The 17,585-nt window shown below is 39.1% G+C and overlaps 2 protein-coding genes and 1 long non-coding RNA gene across 4 annotated transcripts in view; 1 reads left to right on the top strand and 2 right to left on the bottom strand.

Annotated features, from left to right (window-relative positions):
* Positions 1 to 17,585, bottom strand: part of LOC127955937 (zinc finger protein 271-like) — a 191,598-nt gene that overhangs the window by 136,723 nt on the left and 37,290 nt on the right. The window lies entirely within an intron of this gene.
* LOC127956092 (uncharacterized) lies at positions 6,764 to 8,216 on the top strand. Its single transcript, XR_008153452.1, has 3 exons — positions 6,764 to 7,434; positions 7,517 to 7,671; positions 8,080 to 8,216. It is a non-coding gene; the product is annotated as an uncharacterized LOC127956092 (long non-coding RNA).
* On the bottom strand, positions 7,678 to 11,653 carry LOC127955939 (uncharacterized). Of its 2 annotated transcripts, XM_052553613.1 has the most exons (11): positions 11,478 to 11,653; positions 11,116 to 11,239; positions 10,650 to 10,884; positions 10,273 to 10,549; positions 9,968 to 10,145; positions 9,776 to 9,852; positions 9,501 to 9,681; positions 9,042 to 9,290; positions 8,755 to 8,926; positions 8,524 to 8,672; positions 7,678 to 8,402 (listed from the first exon to the last, which is right to left on the bottom strand). In XM_052553613.1, the coding sequence occupies exons 2-11, from the start codon at positions 11,147 to 11,149 to the stop codon at positions 8,233 to 8,235; spliced, it is 1,722 nt and encodes a 573-aa protein (XP_052409573.1). In that variant the 5' UTR covers positions 11,150 to 11,239; positions 11,478 to 11,653; the 3' UTR covers positions 7,678 to 8,232. The 2 variants fall into 2 exon arrangements, with proteins under 2 accessions (XP_052409573.1, XP_052409572.1); XM_052553612.1 differs by lacking the exon at positions 11,478 to 11,653 and having other exon boundaries at positions 11,116 to 11,403.

Below are 17,585 nucleotides of genomic sequence, written 5' to 3'. Positions count from 1 at the left end.
AATCTCATCGACTCTGTTGGCCTTCAGAAAATGGTTAACGGTCCTACACATGTCCATGGACACACGCTGGATTTGATTCTGTCACTTGGTTTATCAGTAAGTGACATTATCATAGATGATCTCCTGGTTGCTGATCTAAATCCTGTTTTATTTACTGTTCTCCCTCCATGTCAACCGAAAAAAGTCTGTACAACAAAGAGAATGGTTTACAACTATACATGGGGATTTCAATACAATTTTTATGGACTCTGTGCAGGATATAAAAACGGACTTCCTATCACCCCGTTTTAGCATGGAGGAGTCCGTATTCTTAATTCTGTTTGTTTGGACTCACTTGATCAGGTAGCACCTCTAAGGCAGGTGCATAGAAAGCACAAACCAACTCCATGGTTAAATGGTCATATTAGGCTCCTAAGAAGGGAATGTAGAAGATGTGACAGTAAATGGAAGAAAGATAAGTTGCAAATCTCTTATGAAATGTTGAAAGATTCATTTGTCTAAATTTCAACGGGCTGTATAATCTGCTAGGATGAACTTTTTCGCTAATGCTTTTGAGAAAAATCGCCAAAATCCGAGATTTCTTTTTTCAACAATTGATTGTTTTGAATCCTTAATTAGAGGCATTTCCTATTTTTTCTACTGATTTATGTGAAGGTTTTTTACACTTGTTGATCACATATCAGAGTAGGACTGGGCGATATGGCTTAAAATCTCTGATTTTTTTTTTTTCACACCAAACCCGCTTTTCGATTTTAATCGATTTTTATTTAAAAACAAACAACAACCAACAAAGAAATTGCTCAAAACAAATGTACTCTTTATTTTGTTCTAAACTTATGCAGTTTAATCTAAATTTCCCCTTTGTGTGACTTACAGTGACACACCTTCAAAATAAATTAAAATATAAATAAAATTGTGTGTCCCTCTTTGATAAAACACTTTTGGTTAAAAAAATGTAACAAAAATGACAAAATTAGATCTATTACAAAAATACATACTTGTCACAGTGGTATTCATAAAGTCCAAACAAAACTTTAAACAGTTTTCCTGAATCCCTGAAATTGTAGTTTGTTTTTTTTGCGGGTGTGTGTGAACTGCGGTCTTGTTCTCTTCGTTGAGAACTCCAGCTAAACAGTCACGTCTTGACACTTAACGTTACTTTGCATCGCCCGGCACAGGCTCTTTGTCTGCAACACGGCAAGAGGCCATAACGGATAAATTAATTTCGTTCATTTGTAAGGACATGAGACCGATAAGTACCGCGGATGGGGCATGCTTCGGGGAGTTCAGTCAAGCAATGGATCCGAGGTTTGATTATTTATTGCGTCATGTCAAGGAAAAGTTCCATGTTTACCACAGCTCGGAGCATTCAATGTCAGTTTTATATGCTTTAAAAATTCAATCAATATTAATAATATTTGTTTCAATCACTGAATGAAGCCTGCTATATTTGGGACAACACTTGTGACCTTAAATTGCTTGCAAAAAAAATATTTTTTCATTTAAACCGTTATGCGCAGAGAACGTGAGGGTGAGAGAGCGTGAGGTCTGCAGTCTTGGCCATTAGTTGATTTCCTTGTTTTTGTATAGGTAATACGTTGTCATATATGTTTAAACTTAAATAGACTATCTATACAAGTAGTTATGTCTCTTTGCATTATTTTGGCCTGTTATTGACGTAATGCCCGTCATTGACAACATGCGCCACCAGAAGTTCGAATGTTCGTGTATTTTTTAGAGGGAATATTCGAATGTCATTTTTGAGCAATTTTGACAGCCCTACTTGGCTGCATGCCTCGGTTTAAGATGCTGGAATAAATTTGTTGTGCTGCTACCTTTGGTAGCAACGGCTTTTAAACACACTTTGCAATGTGGCGTTATTTGTTCTGTGTCTGACACTAAAAAAGCAAACCAATTCCAAACAACGGATGAAACGGTGCCTTTCTTTGGAACGAGCTCTGCGCTGTTAACTGTAATGTTGTCTGTGTGCGGCTGTAAGGAAAGCGGGGGGAGGGTGATCCCACTCTGAACTATGGAAGGGGAGAGCCGGTGGTGAAAGTTAAAGAGAAAACCGATTTTCATTAAAAACAAATCGCCCTTAACGTCAAATTCGAGTTAATCGATAAAATCGATTTATCGCCCAGCCCTATATCAGAGGTTCGGAATAACATACAGCATTGTACATTTGTGCCTTCGAATGCACTAGAAATCATTGTTAAGAAGCACCATAGCACAGAAACAGTGCTATTGAAAGCTTTTAATGATATCTTTTTGGCAACCGATCAAGGGAATGTGACTGTTCTTCTGCTGTTGGATCTCACAGCAGCATTCGACATGGTTGATCACAATATTCTTATTTCCCGGCTTGAAATATGTGTAGGTATTTCTGGAAATGCCTTCAATTCGTTTAAGTCCTATCTCTTAAATAGACGATTCTCTGTTTGTATGGGTGATTGCACATCAGCTTCATCACCTTTATCATGTGGCCTTCCACAAGGGTCCGTTTTAGCACCACTTCTCTTTTCTTTTTATATGCTTCCCTTGGGTTCAATCTTGCGTAAATGTCGGAAATACCCCTCTACACACTAACAGAATCACAGGAACTAGAGCCAAACAGATATTTTAGAAACCTTAAAATCCAATTTATTCCTTATAATTCACACACTAAAACAGGTTTTGCCACAATGAATAAATACACAGTTTTCTACAAATAAAATAAGATCTGTTCCCAAACAACAGCTAGCCAGATTGCTCTTCAAGCTGGCCGTTTAAGTCAACCCACGCCGGGGGAGGAGAAGGGAGGGCGTGGCGACAGCGAGACACAGGGGTTCCCTGGAGGCGTGGCCGAATGCAGACGCGTTAGAGCGGGGAATCCCGGAAACGTCTTCACCACCGGCAACGTATCTTCTCCGACCCAAACAAGGAGTAATATGGCAAATCAATAAAAGACAGAACCGCAACAGAGCTCAAACTCTCATTCCTGGACGAGTGCAGAAAAACTACTTTCCTGTCCAGGATGGGAATGACGCCTTCCACTCCTTTGCGCTGTCGAGCAGGCGGCCTGTCTCTAGTGTGGCTTGGCAACTTTCTGTCCTATAAAGAATCAGCAAAAAGGAAGTCCTCAGCAAAGCAACCACAGCGAGCGCTAGACCATCGGCATCAAGCAATGGATTTCGAAAGGAAAAAAAAGAACGTCCCTTTATAGGAATACTTGCGTGCGTTGTTTACTCGTATCTTCGATCAATCGTGTTGTCTGCCAGCCGAGGAGCACCCGCATAGGAAAGATAGATCAGCGTCCGGACTCCCCTCCTGCATCGTAAGTTTCCGTCCCTTTTATAGAGCTATAAGTTTATGATTATAATGATAAGGAGGTGTGGCAGCCATTTAGTCAATGGGGATCACCTGTAGTGACACACCCACAGTAGGCTTCCAACAAAACAACGTTAACACACGTGCTCATTATAAACACACATCACACGTGCTCAATATCTTTACACACTGACACTGCACACTACACTGCAATCAAATTAAAACACACCCATTACAAGGGAGCCATACTATCCCTCAACCCACTTTACATTTTCCCCATCTGACATAAATACAGTGCGTCATTTCACTCCTATGCAGACGATACACCGCTGTATATACCACTTAAGTCAAATGACTCCACTGCCATAGAAAGATTGTTGACATGTTTAAATGAAGTTAAGGCATGGATGTCTACACATTTCTTGAGCCTTAATGAATCGAAAACAGAATTGATTATTTTTGGTCCCTTAGACCTTGATAATACAGTTGAAACTGAGCTGGGTCCTCTGAGCCTGTTTAGAAAACATCATGTAAAAAATCTGGGGATCATTTGTGATAGTGCACTTAAATTTGAAAAACAGATAAATGAAATCATTAGAACGAGTTTCTTTAAATTGAGGATGATTTCCAAAATTAAGCCTTTTTTTATCCCAGAAAGATCTAGAAAAAATAATTCAGTCATTTATCACCTCGAGATTAGACAATTGCAACTTGTTATATTATGGTGCCAAAAATAAAGTTTTAGATAGACTGCAGATGGTCCAGAATGTGGCTGCAAGATTGCTCACAAGCACTCGCAAATTCAATCATATTACTCCGATGTTATTATCATTACATTGGTTGCCTGTCACTTTTAGGATACATTTTAAAATCTTGTTATTTGTATTTAAATCTCTGCATGGTTTAGCCCCATCTTATATTGCTGATCTAATCAAGGAACAAATGTCAATGAGATCACTACGATCACAATTTAAGAAACGTCTTGTTGTTCCTCTGTCTCAGATGAAGTCCAGAGGGTATAGCGCATTTGCGGTCGCCACCCCTAAATTATGGGACAGTTTACCTTTTATAAATGAGGGACCTTCCTACACTCAGTCAGTTTAAAAGCCATCTGAAAACATATTTATGATAGTGTTCGATCAAGATAAGTGTGAAGGGTGCTTGTGTCCTTTTTTACTTTTTGATGTTTATACTACCTATTTAGATTTATGGATATAATTTTTTTTCTTTCTCTCTGTTCATTGTTTTATTGCTTGTACAGCACTATGGTTAACTTTGTTGTTTTATTCAGTGCTTTATAAATACATTTGAATTTGAATTATCCTGTCTATATAACCTGTCTGTTTTCTGTCTGTGTGATGGAGTCCTTATTTTCCATCACCCAGTTTCCTCGCGGTCCCTTGTGTTGTCTAGTCCTAGTTCCCTGTTTGTTTTGTTTCCTTACTGATTTCATGGTTTTGACCCCCTGCTTGTGTGGCGACCGAGCTCTTAGAACAGAAACACAACATAAATAGACCAACTACGCCACCCTGGGGGCTTTTTACCAGGGACTCACCCTTAACATATTAGGAGCACACAAGGCTCTCAGGCTCGTATCAGCTGGAGTCAGGCATGAGACATGGGTGGGGTACAAACAAAATCACTTTTATTAATTAAAATGATCCAAACAATCATACAGAAAGAAAACCACCATCAACAAAAAAAAGGATATACAAAACTGAACGCTCCTGGCAACGGAAATTGGGGACGGCAGCTAAATCCTTCAACCCAAGGGGCCCCTCTATTCTCCTAAAAAGAAAGAAACAAAGAAAACCACAAACACACGTGCACTCAGTCACACACCTCCAAGTGGCACAGCAATCACTCCAAAACACCACCACCAAGATGAGGAAGGCTGCCGCCCTTAGTTTCTTTGCCGCCCAGGCCTACAATAAACAAAACACACATCAGACTCAAACACCACAGAATAAAGAAAACAAAAAAAAAGAAATACACAAAAACAACAATTTGACCCAAATGCAGAATGTTCGTCTCAAACCAGTGTGATAACAAGCATTCTCGTCATAGAAAGATACATTCCAGATGATCATTACCCCACTACATTGTTGAATTTTACACGTTCACCACTTCAATCCGCACCGAAACATCCGCACCAATCCTCCTAGTAGGAAAAAGATAAGTTAACGTTCCTGGTGCCGTCGAGATCGGAGATGTCGAAATGACGCTAGTCAATAAGGCTACTCAGTATAGCAGCACATGGGCTAGTAAGTTTGTGGTCGCTTCTCTAGAAGTTCGAACAACAACGAGCGCCGCCGAGTATATGCCGATTAGTTCCGCTGTCCACTCTCCAGCTCTTGCACACTGCACCGGAACAACAACAATGACATGACGTCACGTAAAATGCCCTGCCAGGTGACGTACACCAAACGCCTTTATAGTACTCCTAACTAGAGCTAAATCACCATCCAGCCGAGTGTTAATAGGCACAACTAATGCATACTGCTACACTTGTTTGGATTCTGATTTTTGGATTACCCAATAAACACACTGCTCTTGGATCTCTCGTCTCCCGTGGCCTATCGTTACAAGTTGTTCCTGAAAATCCTGCTGCAAAGAAGATTGCCAGAAGGAAACAAAAACAGCACAACACTTTGAAAGTCATATTACACAGGGAAAACTTGACTCTAAAATTAATTGTCAGAAGTGCAAGAATGCTGAGCATCCTGCATTGGCTAATCGCTCTTTACAAAATATCAGAGACTTTGTTAGGAATAGAAGTTTGACAGAGAAGAGAAAGAGACAGGCTTTATATTAAGGGTGGGCGATATGGAAAAAATATCATATCACGGTTTCTTTTTACTAACCTAATTCCAAAAAAGTTGGGACATGGTACAAATTGTGAATAAAAACAGAATGCAATGATGTGGATGTTTCAAATTTCTATATTTTATTCAGAATACAACATAGATGATGTATCAAATGTTTAAACTGAGAAAATGTATCATTTTAAGGGAAAATTAAGTTGATTTTTAAATTTCATGGCATCAACACATTTCAAAAAAAGTTGGGACAAGGCCATGTTTATCACTGTGTGGCATCCTCTCTTCTTTTTATAACAGTCTGCAAACGTCTGGGGACTGAGGAGACAAGTTGCTCAAGTTTAGGAATAGGAATGTTGTCCCATTCTTGTCTAAAGCACTATTCCTACGGGACTAGTTTTCTAAACTACGTTCGAGTTTCGATTCTTACCACCTGACGTCTGTGATTTTCATGTACCAATTTGGATGGGACTAACACCTCCATGTTTATTACAGAGGTGGGAGGGTCTGATTTGTGCATCTGGGTGTCACAGAGATCACGCGCTCTGTATGCGTGCATTTAATTCATTCAGAATGATTGCCTTAGTATTATTACACAATAAATACTAAATGGTTAGTATAACAAAACCATGTTAAAGGGCACCTATTATGCCCCTTTTTACAAGATATAATAATGGTCTTGGGTGTCCCCAGAATGTATTTGTGAAGTTTCAGCACAAAATACCCCACAGTTAATTTATTATAACCATTTGAAAATGTCATTTTTGGGGCCTGTTTTAAAAAGAGCTGTTTTGGTGTGTACCACCTTAAATATAAATGAGCTGCATATCCCCGCCCTGCCTTTGGATGAGGGCGTAACTGGCACACCTATTACAATGAGCGATCGGTATCGGTAGAAGCAGAATGGCTGAGAGTGGGAGACCCGCTGTTTTGTATGGCATTCAGCCGTATATGTTTGAACCAGAATCAGACCCAGATGATGAAGAGACTCCGGCAGAAGAAACACAAATGAGAATGGAGCAGGACGTCTCTGAATGGTTGTTTGATACATTTATGTACTTATATTTTAATCGCGTCCCCTTTGCAATTATGGATGTGCAACACGCACTGTGATAACGTTCGCGCAATTTTTTTAAACTACAAACACAAATACTGTGATAACGTTTGCTAAGTACAAACGAAATTATATTTATGCGAGGGAACGATTGCGTCATGTTGACATTACTTGTCGTACAGGTGTTTATGTGGCAAATGTGAGAAGATGGCTACAGAACCAGAAAATATATGCTGCAGGGAGATAGAACAGGTATTAATTTATTTACATTTGTAATTGTTGCAAAAAATAATAAGTGACATAAAACTGTCATACGCTATTTGTTGTATCAAAGGTTACAAGACGGATGCAACAACTTGAAGTCACTCCATCATGTATGGTAGACCATCCCGGAATGGATCCAGTTTGTTTAAATGTGTTTTCGTTACAAAACGCTTTTAACATTTACAGGGCTGACTATGGTCCCCTGCGACTTCGTGGAGTACAACAGTGAGTGTTAATGATTAGCACATTTAAGAAAAAATGTCAATTTCTTCTAAATATTACAAATGTTTTTATGAATTTTTGATGAATTAATTTTTAGTCTAATATTTTCCCGGGTTATAAGGAAATTATAGTGAAAACAAAACATATTATAGCTTTAAATAATTTCACAACAACTTGCATATACATTTTTTTATTTACATTATGTATAAAGACACTGAACTGTACAAATAAGTTTAGAAATTAAATAATTTTAATAAAAGGACATTCCTCCAAAAAAAATTGAACCATGATCAATTAAATATCAAATATTTCAACTCCAGACAACAAATGATAGATATTTGAAAGAAAAAAAACACAGAAAAATCCTTGAACCCTGTTTTGAGAACGTGGCTATGTGTGTGTGTGCCTTAGTCGTTACAGATTTTTAGCTTATCGGAGTTTTGTGAGCTGGTGCTGGGGTTTCCTTGGACGAAAAGTTCGAGTTGTGATTCCATCCTGTGTGGTCCTGAGGATTCGAAGAGAGTTTCCTGATGCCCAGGGTAGTTATGTAGGTTTTTCGACCACCTATTGATTAAACCGAGATACCCTACTAGAGATGGCCTCCTCCTTCTCTGGCCGGTCATACTCTGCGCACAATGCTGGTGGTATTGGTATCCTCAAAACATCATCCACATATGGTGCAGGATCCACAAAGACTTTATCAAATATGAGGTCCAGCAGGTCATCCACATATTCTGTGCAATATAACATTTTATTTTATTTTAAATTAGTCAAATATTGAGTTTTCTAATAGCTTGTAAGAAATTATGCAAAAAAGATATGTAAATTTGTTAAGTAAACTCATTTTATACATACTGAATGTTGCTTGTGTCTTTACTTCTCTGACCCGGTATTCTCCCTTCTTGGCCTTTGGAAAGGTCACTTTGAACACCGGTCGACCAGCTGCTGTCGTGGCTTGAGGACGCCCGGCATTCTCATTGTAATGTAGTGCAGCCAGGTATAGTCTGTAAGCAATAAATACATTTTCAACATTCAATGTCTACAGTGTATGTAAAAGTAAATTTATTTTTACAACAATAACATTACCTGCACAACATTCCCAGAAATGGAAAAACCACATTTTTTGGTGTAAACCGTAGTATTACACTGTGGAAAACCTTGATAGAAGAAGTCTGATAGTGTGGACTTAGCTTGGCAACATCCTTCACAATTCTCTTGTTGGAGAGAACTTTCTCCAACTTGAGATATGGCAGTGTTCCTAAATTATTGGAAGTGTTACTATAGTATGATATGTAATTTTAAATAAAAAAAGGCAAGCTATATGATCTGTATACATTTTTTAAAAGTAACTATTGCTTCTTTAGCCTACATACCAGCAGCTAGCCACTTTTTTGTGTCTCGACTTCTCCTTGTTCCATGTAGACATGCTGGAAAATTGCTGTCTTCATGTGTGTGCTTATTTTGCATGTGGTTTAGCATAGACATCCATTTAGCCACTCTTTCAGGTCCACTTCTTGATGATGCAGCAGTCCAATAGATGTGGTTTTTTATACTATGCAACCATTTACGTATTTTCTCACAACCCTTTAGCTTGCACACTTTTTCCAGCTGCTTTGAAATTCCTGGAGATTAAATACATTAATTAAATACAAACATGACAACACACAATAAGTAGAGCAATGTGTCATTACATATAATGTAATGGTGGTGTTTTTTATATATATATATATATATATATATATATATATATATATATATATATATACACACACACACAATTATTAGTCGGTAAAAAATTTAGAAAATGATATGATGGTAGTAAGGTTATTTACCTTTCTCTATGTGCCAGACATCATAGAATTGGTTGACATTGCGTTCCCTGAGGAATTTTTGTATTTGCGGATGTCGGTCAGTCACAATGCAGTCCAGAGTCACTCCATGAGCATCCAAAAAGTCAAGACCTCTCTTCAAACCTTCCTTTTCCATGTGGTAACTTCCTCCCACTTCATTACTCTGAAAATTGATTAAAATATAATTATTTTTTTGCGTTTAAAATAAAATATTCAAGTTTTCCAGGACATTGAATCAAAGGTTTCTGCTCATTTACCTGGACGAGTTGTACATCAACAACGGTGTTTGTCTCCAGGTCCATCATTGTGTAACTGCCATATTTGGCAGAGTGCCCTTCAAAAACAAAAATACATAATCTCTTATTACACAATGTGCCCTGTCTATAAGATAAAATTCTATATATTTTTTTATTTATAAAAAAACTATGTAAATTTGTCCCACAATGTACCTGGTGAGTCAGCCCTCATATCTCCTCCAACAATGACCTTTTCCCTTTGAGCCAACAGCTGTAGCATCTCATCCTGCCAGTTTCTCCATTTGTAAACAATAGCAGGCTCAATGCACATTCGTGCATGACGACGAAAGGTGTCGTACTTGAAAAGATGTAACTTCATAGCTGCAAATATCTGACAACACATAGAGAAGAGTTGGTAAGCAGTAAATTAATAAATGAATAAACATATTTTTTTTTTACATTACACATTTTTAGTCTCATGTAACTGCAAAGCTATTGATTATTTCATTTACAAATACCTTTTCAATTGTGAAAAATGAAGCACCACTGAGATACACAGCAGCAGAAAGGTGAAGGTTTCCAGCTGGAGTACTGCCCAAAATCGGCTGACTGTTCCATTTCCGTGAGAACTGACAATGGTGGCAGAGTTGTTCAACACGTAGAAATGTTCCAATCCTTTGTGATCTTATATGACAGCTTCTATGACATACCGGGCACACATCAAACAGTTCCATGATGCAGGTCTCATAGACAATATATTTACAAATGTTTTGAATAGGGCTGGATTCTTGAGCTCTGAAAAAAAAAAAAAACATTAATTTACATAAGCACTACAGAAAAATTAGATATGCTATAATTAAAACAAACATTATTCTAAAATATAATATAAACTTACGACAAGTCTTTTGGCTCTGTTATTGATGTGTCTGCCTCTGCAGGATTAAATGTGACATCAGTCTCTTGTGGTGTTAGTATTGAAGAGCATTCCTGCAGGATATCTTCATCTTCCTCAAGGTCCAGACAAGGTCTTTTTGATGAAGTCTTGAGGGGCGTGGAAGACGCAACAGCTGTATGAGAAACTAATTTTGTGCTAACATCAAAACTTGACAATGTTGTCTCTGTCTGGACACCTGGAATATATAATTCAGCAAAGTTTCAGCAAAGATTCACTTTCTCTATCGTGGCTATTCAATTCAATTCAAATTTATTTGTATAGTACTTTTCACAATACATTGTTTTAAAGCAACTTTACAGAAAATGAATTTCGAAATGTGCATATAAAAATACAATTAGCTAATACAATTATATAATATTATATTGTATACTATATAATATAAATATAGTTAAAAACATAAACATACAGACACTCCTGTGGTGTGTTTGAAGCGTCCTCATTGACAGTTGTGTACCAACACTGCATAGCTTTGATGTTTCTGTCTGCACGCCAATATCCCTCGTTCTACAGCTTCGTGTCGATGTGCTGGCCTTTGTATAAACATAGCAATTTTGATGTCTTGTCTTTACAGAAAACATACACGGTTTTTAATACAATATCTTTAAAAAATTATATACGTGTGGATACACACTTTACAAACAAGGTTTACATTATATACACAGTCAGATTTTCTACGACGACGACAACAACTTTAGACGCAATTTGTTATTGAACTGGCTGACATCGACTGAAATGACTATTTTCTAAAAAAACATGAAATACACTTACTTCTTCTGAAGGTGACGTTGCATCGCGAACAGTAGGCAACGATCCAGACTTGAGGATTAACTTTGAAGCAAGACCTGCTTTGAATTGACCCTCGTTCTCAAAACAGTCAGTCAAAAAATGATTCGCGCAAACATAAACGTATTTTGGAATTTTGAGTGGCGCCTTTCCTTCATAAATAAAATGACATCAGTGGCTCTGATGTCGGAAGTAAGTGAAAACTACTATGTTCATTATTACATCTCACAACAGAACACTTATGTTTCTTAGGAGACATTACCGGCTGTCGTTGAAACAATGGAGGATGGTGTACAGATCACGGAGGGCGGGCTCTATGCCAAAACCAGATTGTCAATCAAACCACGTCGGTGGGGCTTAGCTCAATTCTACGTCACAGTGAGAGCAGTCTTAGAACAGGGCGTTTTGAGACAGTGCTCATGAATTATTGAGATTGTAAAAAAAACACTAGGTGGATTTTTATCATTCTAGGGTGGTTTTGCTCACACACTGCCAACACACATGTATGGTCAAACACCATGTAAAAGTGAATTTTGCATAATAGGTGCCCTTTAATGTGTGGTTCCTTTAGTTTAACTTGTTTTCCTTTCCTTTCCTTTTTTTTATTATATGTAATTAAAACATTATGTAACTGAGTACATAAATGAACGTGAGTAATCTTACCAGATGCTGATATTACAATAGCCGGTATTAACAGTTTACGTGATCTTGCTCTTGATTTTATTATAATTTTTTTATTATTTATTTGCCGCTAAGTAAATATATCAAACATCCGCGTGGTAAGAGCATCTACGGTAATTCACATTGGCCAAAACACACAAGTAAACACGTTGTGAAATAAAATATCACCGGCAATCACAGACATTCGCATTGGGACGGGATTAGTTTGAGTTTGCTGAAAAACAGTAGGTAATTTGCTCTGGAATTATCAGAGGTTGTGTGAGAAAAACACAAACGTGGCAGATTCGGACGGGATTAAAATCACCAAGTAAGTCTGTGAAATGCAGATTTCTCTAACGACCCCCTGTAAAACTAGTCCCGTCCAAATAGGGCTTAATACAGGCTTCTAGTTGCTCAACTGTCTTAGGTCTTCTTTGTCACATCTTCTTCTTTATGATGCACCAAATGTTTTCTATTGGTGAAAGATCTGGACTGCAGGCTGGCCATTTCAGTACCCAGATCCTTCTACGCACCCATGATGTTGTAATTGATGCAGTATGTGGTCTGGCATTGTCATGTTGGAAAATGAAAGAGACGACGTCTGGATGGGAGCATGTGTTGTTATAGAACTTGGATATAACTTTCAGCATTGATTGTGCCTTTCCAGATGCGTAAGCTGCCCATGCCACACACACTCATGCAACCCCATACCATCAGAGATGCAGGCTTCTGAACTGAGCGCTGATAACAACTTGGGTTATCCTTGTCCTCTTTAGTCCGGATGACATGGCGTCCCAGTTTTCCAAAAAGAACTTCAAATTTTGATTTGTCTGACAACAGAAGTTTTCCACTTTGCCACAGTTCATTTTTAAATGAATTTTGGCCCAGAGAAAATGCCTACGCTTCTGGATCATGTTTAGATATGGCTTCTTTTTTTACCTATAGAGTTTTAGGTGGCAACGGTGAATGCCACGGTGGATTGTGCTCACCAACAATGTTTTCTGGAAGTATTCCTGAGCCCATGTTGTGATTTCCATTACATTAGCATTCCTGTATGTGATGCAGTGCCATCTAAGGGCCCAAAGACCATGGGCATCTACCATATTTTTCGGACTATAAGTCGCATCATTCCAAAAATATGTCATGATGAGGAAAAAAACATAAGTCGCACTGGACTATAAGTCACATTTATTTAGAACCAAGAGAAAACATTACCGTGTCCAGCAGTGAGAGGGCGCCCTCTTGTGGCTGGAGACGGTAATGTTTTCTATTGGTTCATTTCTCTTGGTTCATTTCTCTCAGTTCATGTCAAATTAATTTTGATAAATAAGTCGCACCCAACTATAAGAGAAGACAAAATGGCCGCCGCTGCATGTGCAGGTGCTGCAGGCAGAAGTATAATTCGAACACAACCTGAAATCTACCGCACAGATACAGGGAAAATAGTTGTGGAAGATGAGTTTTTAAACTTTCTTTCTATTAAGATCAAAACTGTGAAATTTGATTTGATTGTTTTGATGGCTGTGGACCATTTTGGATCAGAATGGATTACAAACTCCTTGTGGCTCATACTGGGCTGAAAAAAAGATTCAAAGAATGTTAGGAATTGCCTTAGACTTCTCAATGAAGCTGGTGAAAATGATCCAAGGTTTGTTTCTCACCATCTTGATGAACTACCACCTGTGACTTTTAACAGCCTTGATGTTTCCTGTTTGCTTGGGAAGATTGAACAACTAGATGCAGATATTACTTTCATGAAACAGACAGTGTCTTTGCAGACAAACACCTGTGATGATCTGCAGATTATCACCGCAAACATAAATCAACGCCTGGGTGCAATTGAGCAGCCTAGACCAAATCTGGAGAGAGGGCCTATTTTCCAAACCAACAAGCCTGGAACAAGTCAGAGATCGTCCACTCCACAAGTCTGTGAGAAGACCCAAGTTGGCATGGAGGGCCAGACCAGCGAGAAAGACTCAAGCCAGAAGGTGGAGAGTTCTGCCTTGGGCTCCAAAGGGCCAATCAGCGCCACAAAGGGAGACCCTCATGTCACATGGAGTGACGTGGCCGCTACCCCACCCTGGAACTTGGTTCAGGACAAGAGGAGCAACAGCCGTTGGAAACAGGTCCCCGATAATGCTTCAGTTAAAACCAAACCTCGTCTGCATCTTCCCAAAGGTAAGAAAACTGGTGGCATTGTTGGGACTGTTACTGCTGGAGACATCCAAGTCATTAAGTCAAAGCTGGTGAGTGTATTTGCAACAAAATTCTCACCTGATTTAGACTCTGAGACTCTGTCTAGTTACATGAAAGATAAACTTGGGCGTGATGTAGCTTGTCAAAAGATAGATACTTTACAAAGCCGGTTCAGTTCATTTAAAATAACTGCAGAGTGCAAAGAAGTGGGTGAAATCTACAATCCAGAGCTGTGGCCTGAAGGAACTTTTGTGAACCTTTGAATGAACTTTTTTATCATTTTAAATGTTTATACCCCATGTGATTGCTATAAAAATCTCATACAGCATCCTGGCTTGATCATGTAATCTGTACATCTGATGCTCATGATAGTCTGGAAACAGTTGAAATTATGTATGGGTTGACTACCGCTGATCACTTACCTGTCTCTATGATGATAAATGTTGATAACCTACCTGATTGCAGCAGATCGACAGAAGATGGCACCAATGGGGTCAAAGTGAATTGGGCTAAACAATCTAAAGAGGATGTCATGTTTTATTGTGGGAGGACAGATGTTCTCTTAAGGGAAGTACAGCTACCCATGGATGCTATTGTATGTTCAAATATTAACTTTGATCATGACACTTACTGTAATGACCTATGTGAAATGTACAATAGTATAGTGAGTGCTATATATGAGGCCAGTAGACCTCTACACACTCACCCCAGAAAGGTTAAGAATACCAAGCCTGGTTGGACAAAGTATGTAGCTGCCCATCAAGAAGCTGCTAAGACAGCTCATAGAGCCTGGGTTATAGCTGGTAGACCCAGACAGGGGCCAGAATTAGAGCATAAGAAACTTACAAATGCTAGATACAAATATGCAGTGCACTTTGTTGGGAAGCATGAGCAAGCCTTAAGAGCTCATTCTATGGCTGAAAATTTGCTTGGTAACAATGTCACTGAGTTCTGGAGAGAGGTAAAAGCTACAAATAGTGGAGGCAGTGGAGGCTGCACTACGCAGCTCTGTATAATTGTATTAAAAGTAGAGGAGCTCCGATCACTATCGGCCGATCGTTATGCGCGTCTCGCCAGTAAAGCCGGTTATCTAATCAGCGGTTAATTCCATCAGGTGCGTGATTTCACATAGAGCAGCTGTTACTACACAGAGCCGTTGCTAATAGAGAAGATGCACAAATCCACTTCATTTTCAGCGTTTTTTGGCGCATCTTCTCAGTTAACAACGACTCTGTGTAGTAACAGCTACTCTATGTGAAATCACGCACCTGATGGAATTAACCGCTGATTAGAGAACCGGCTTTACTGACGAGATGCGCATCAATGATCGGCCGATCGTGATAAGAGCACCCCTAATTAAAAGTGAGCCTTATTGTGTGGGCAAGTTAAAGGAAGAAGTGATTAATTTTACTCCTAGCAAGGTTTATCATGTTATAGAGCAACTAGCTGATAACAAAGCTAGTGGCAAGGATAACGTCACTGCGGAGCACCCTTAAGTTAGCCAGCCCCAGGGTAGCAGCTCTATTGTCCATCTGCCTCACAGGGCTGATGACACATGGCATGCTGCCAGACGCCATGTTGACAGTCACATTAGTGCCAGTCATTAAGGATAAGGCAGGTAAAATAGGGAGTTTGGATAACTATAGACCCATCGCCTTAGCCAGCATTCTTTCAAAGGTGTTAGAAAAGGTGCTACTAGATAGACTGAGTGAGTTCATTTATACTACAGAAAATCAATTTGGTTTTAAGGCCAAGCACAGTACAGATCTATGTATCTATGCCTTGAAAGAAGCTGTTGAATCCTACAGAAGGCAGGGCTCTACAATATTTCTAGGGTCTATTGATGCCTCCAAGCCATTTGAAAGGGTAAATCACCATAAGCTTTTTACTAAACTCAAGCTTAGGGGTGTGCCTGGATGCATCATACGTATCCTGGTTTACTCGTATGCCAAACAAAATATGCAAGTTAAATGGGGAAACAGCCCATTCTCACCCTTCAGTGTAGGTAATGGAGTACGGCAGGGGGGGCTTCTGTCTCCAGCTCTGTTCAACCTATACATGGACAGCCTGTCAAAACAGTTGGGGAAGTGTAAGACAGGTTGTCTAATAGGGAACACTCTGTTAAACCATCCGATGTATGCAGATGATTTGGCTATTATGTCCCCCAGCATTGTTGGGTTCTAGCAGCTATTAGATATATGCTCTGAGTATGGGGTTGAGTTTGATGTAAAGTACAATGAAAAAAAGAGTGTTGTATTGATATGAAGGACCAAGGAGGATTTCCAATGTTTTACCTAGGGCAATCCCTCTGTGTATCTTACTGTACAAAATATATTGGACACATCATCACTTACAGGTTGGAAGATGATGCAGATATGTATAGGCAGAGACGAATGTTGTATGTTCAAGCAAACAGGTTAGTCCGGAAATTCCATAACTGTTCTGATGATGTGAAAGTGAGATTGTTTCGTGCATATTGCACCCCTATGTATGCAGCCCCATTGTGGGTCAACTACAAAAAGGAGACCATGCGCAAACTTCAGGTAGCACATAATGACTGCCATGAGGATACTGCTAGAAAAGCCCAGGAGTAGCAGTGCAAGTAAGCTCTTTTGTGACTCAGGGCTAAGCACTTTACAGGCTCTCTTGAGGAACCTAATGTTTAAGTTCATGTCCCGACTTGATGAGTCTCAAAACTGTATTTAACTGTATTAAAACTGTATTATTACTCATCTCCTTCAAGCCATTTCTCCTGAAGTTGTACCTGCACTCACTCACATCATCAACACTTCCCTCCACACTGGTGTTTTTCCCTCATCATTTAGACAGGCACGTATAACTCTACTACTTAAGATACCCAACCTCAACTCATCTCTTTTAGAGAACTACAGACCAGTTTCCCTTCTTCCTTTTATTGCAAAAACATTTGAACGGGCTGTGTTCAAACAAGTCTCTTCATTTCTCACACACAACAGTCTCCTTGACAGCAACCAATCTGGCTTCAGAAGTGGACATTCAACTGAGATGGCCTTGCTCTCAGTTGTTGAAGCTCTAAGACTGGCAAGAGCAGAATCCAAATCTTCAGTACTTATCCTGCTTGATCTGTCCCCTGCTTTTGACACGGTTAATCATCAGATCATCCTACCAACCCTACTGGCAAATGGCATCTCAGGAACCACATTTCAATGGTTTGAGTCTTACCTATCAGATAGGTCCTTCAAAGTATCTTGGTGTCCA

Source organism: Carassius gibelio, chromosome B4 (assembly GCF_023724105.1).
Source record: "Carassius gibelio isolate Cgi1373 ecotype wild population from Czech Republic chromosome B4, carGib1.2-hapl.c, whole genome shotgun sequence".
In the NCBI taxonomy this organism is placed as follows: Eukaryota; Metazoa; Chordata; class Actinopteri; order Cypriniformes; family Cyprinidae; genus Carassius; species Carassius gibelio.
The sequence above is the reverse complement of the archived record's forward strand: the minus strand, read 5'-3'. Positions and strand labels throughout refer to the sequence as shown.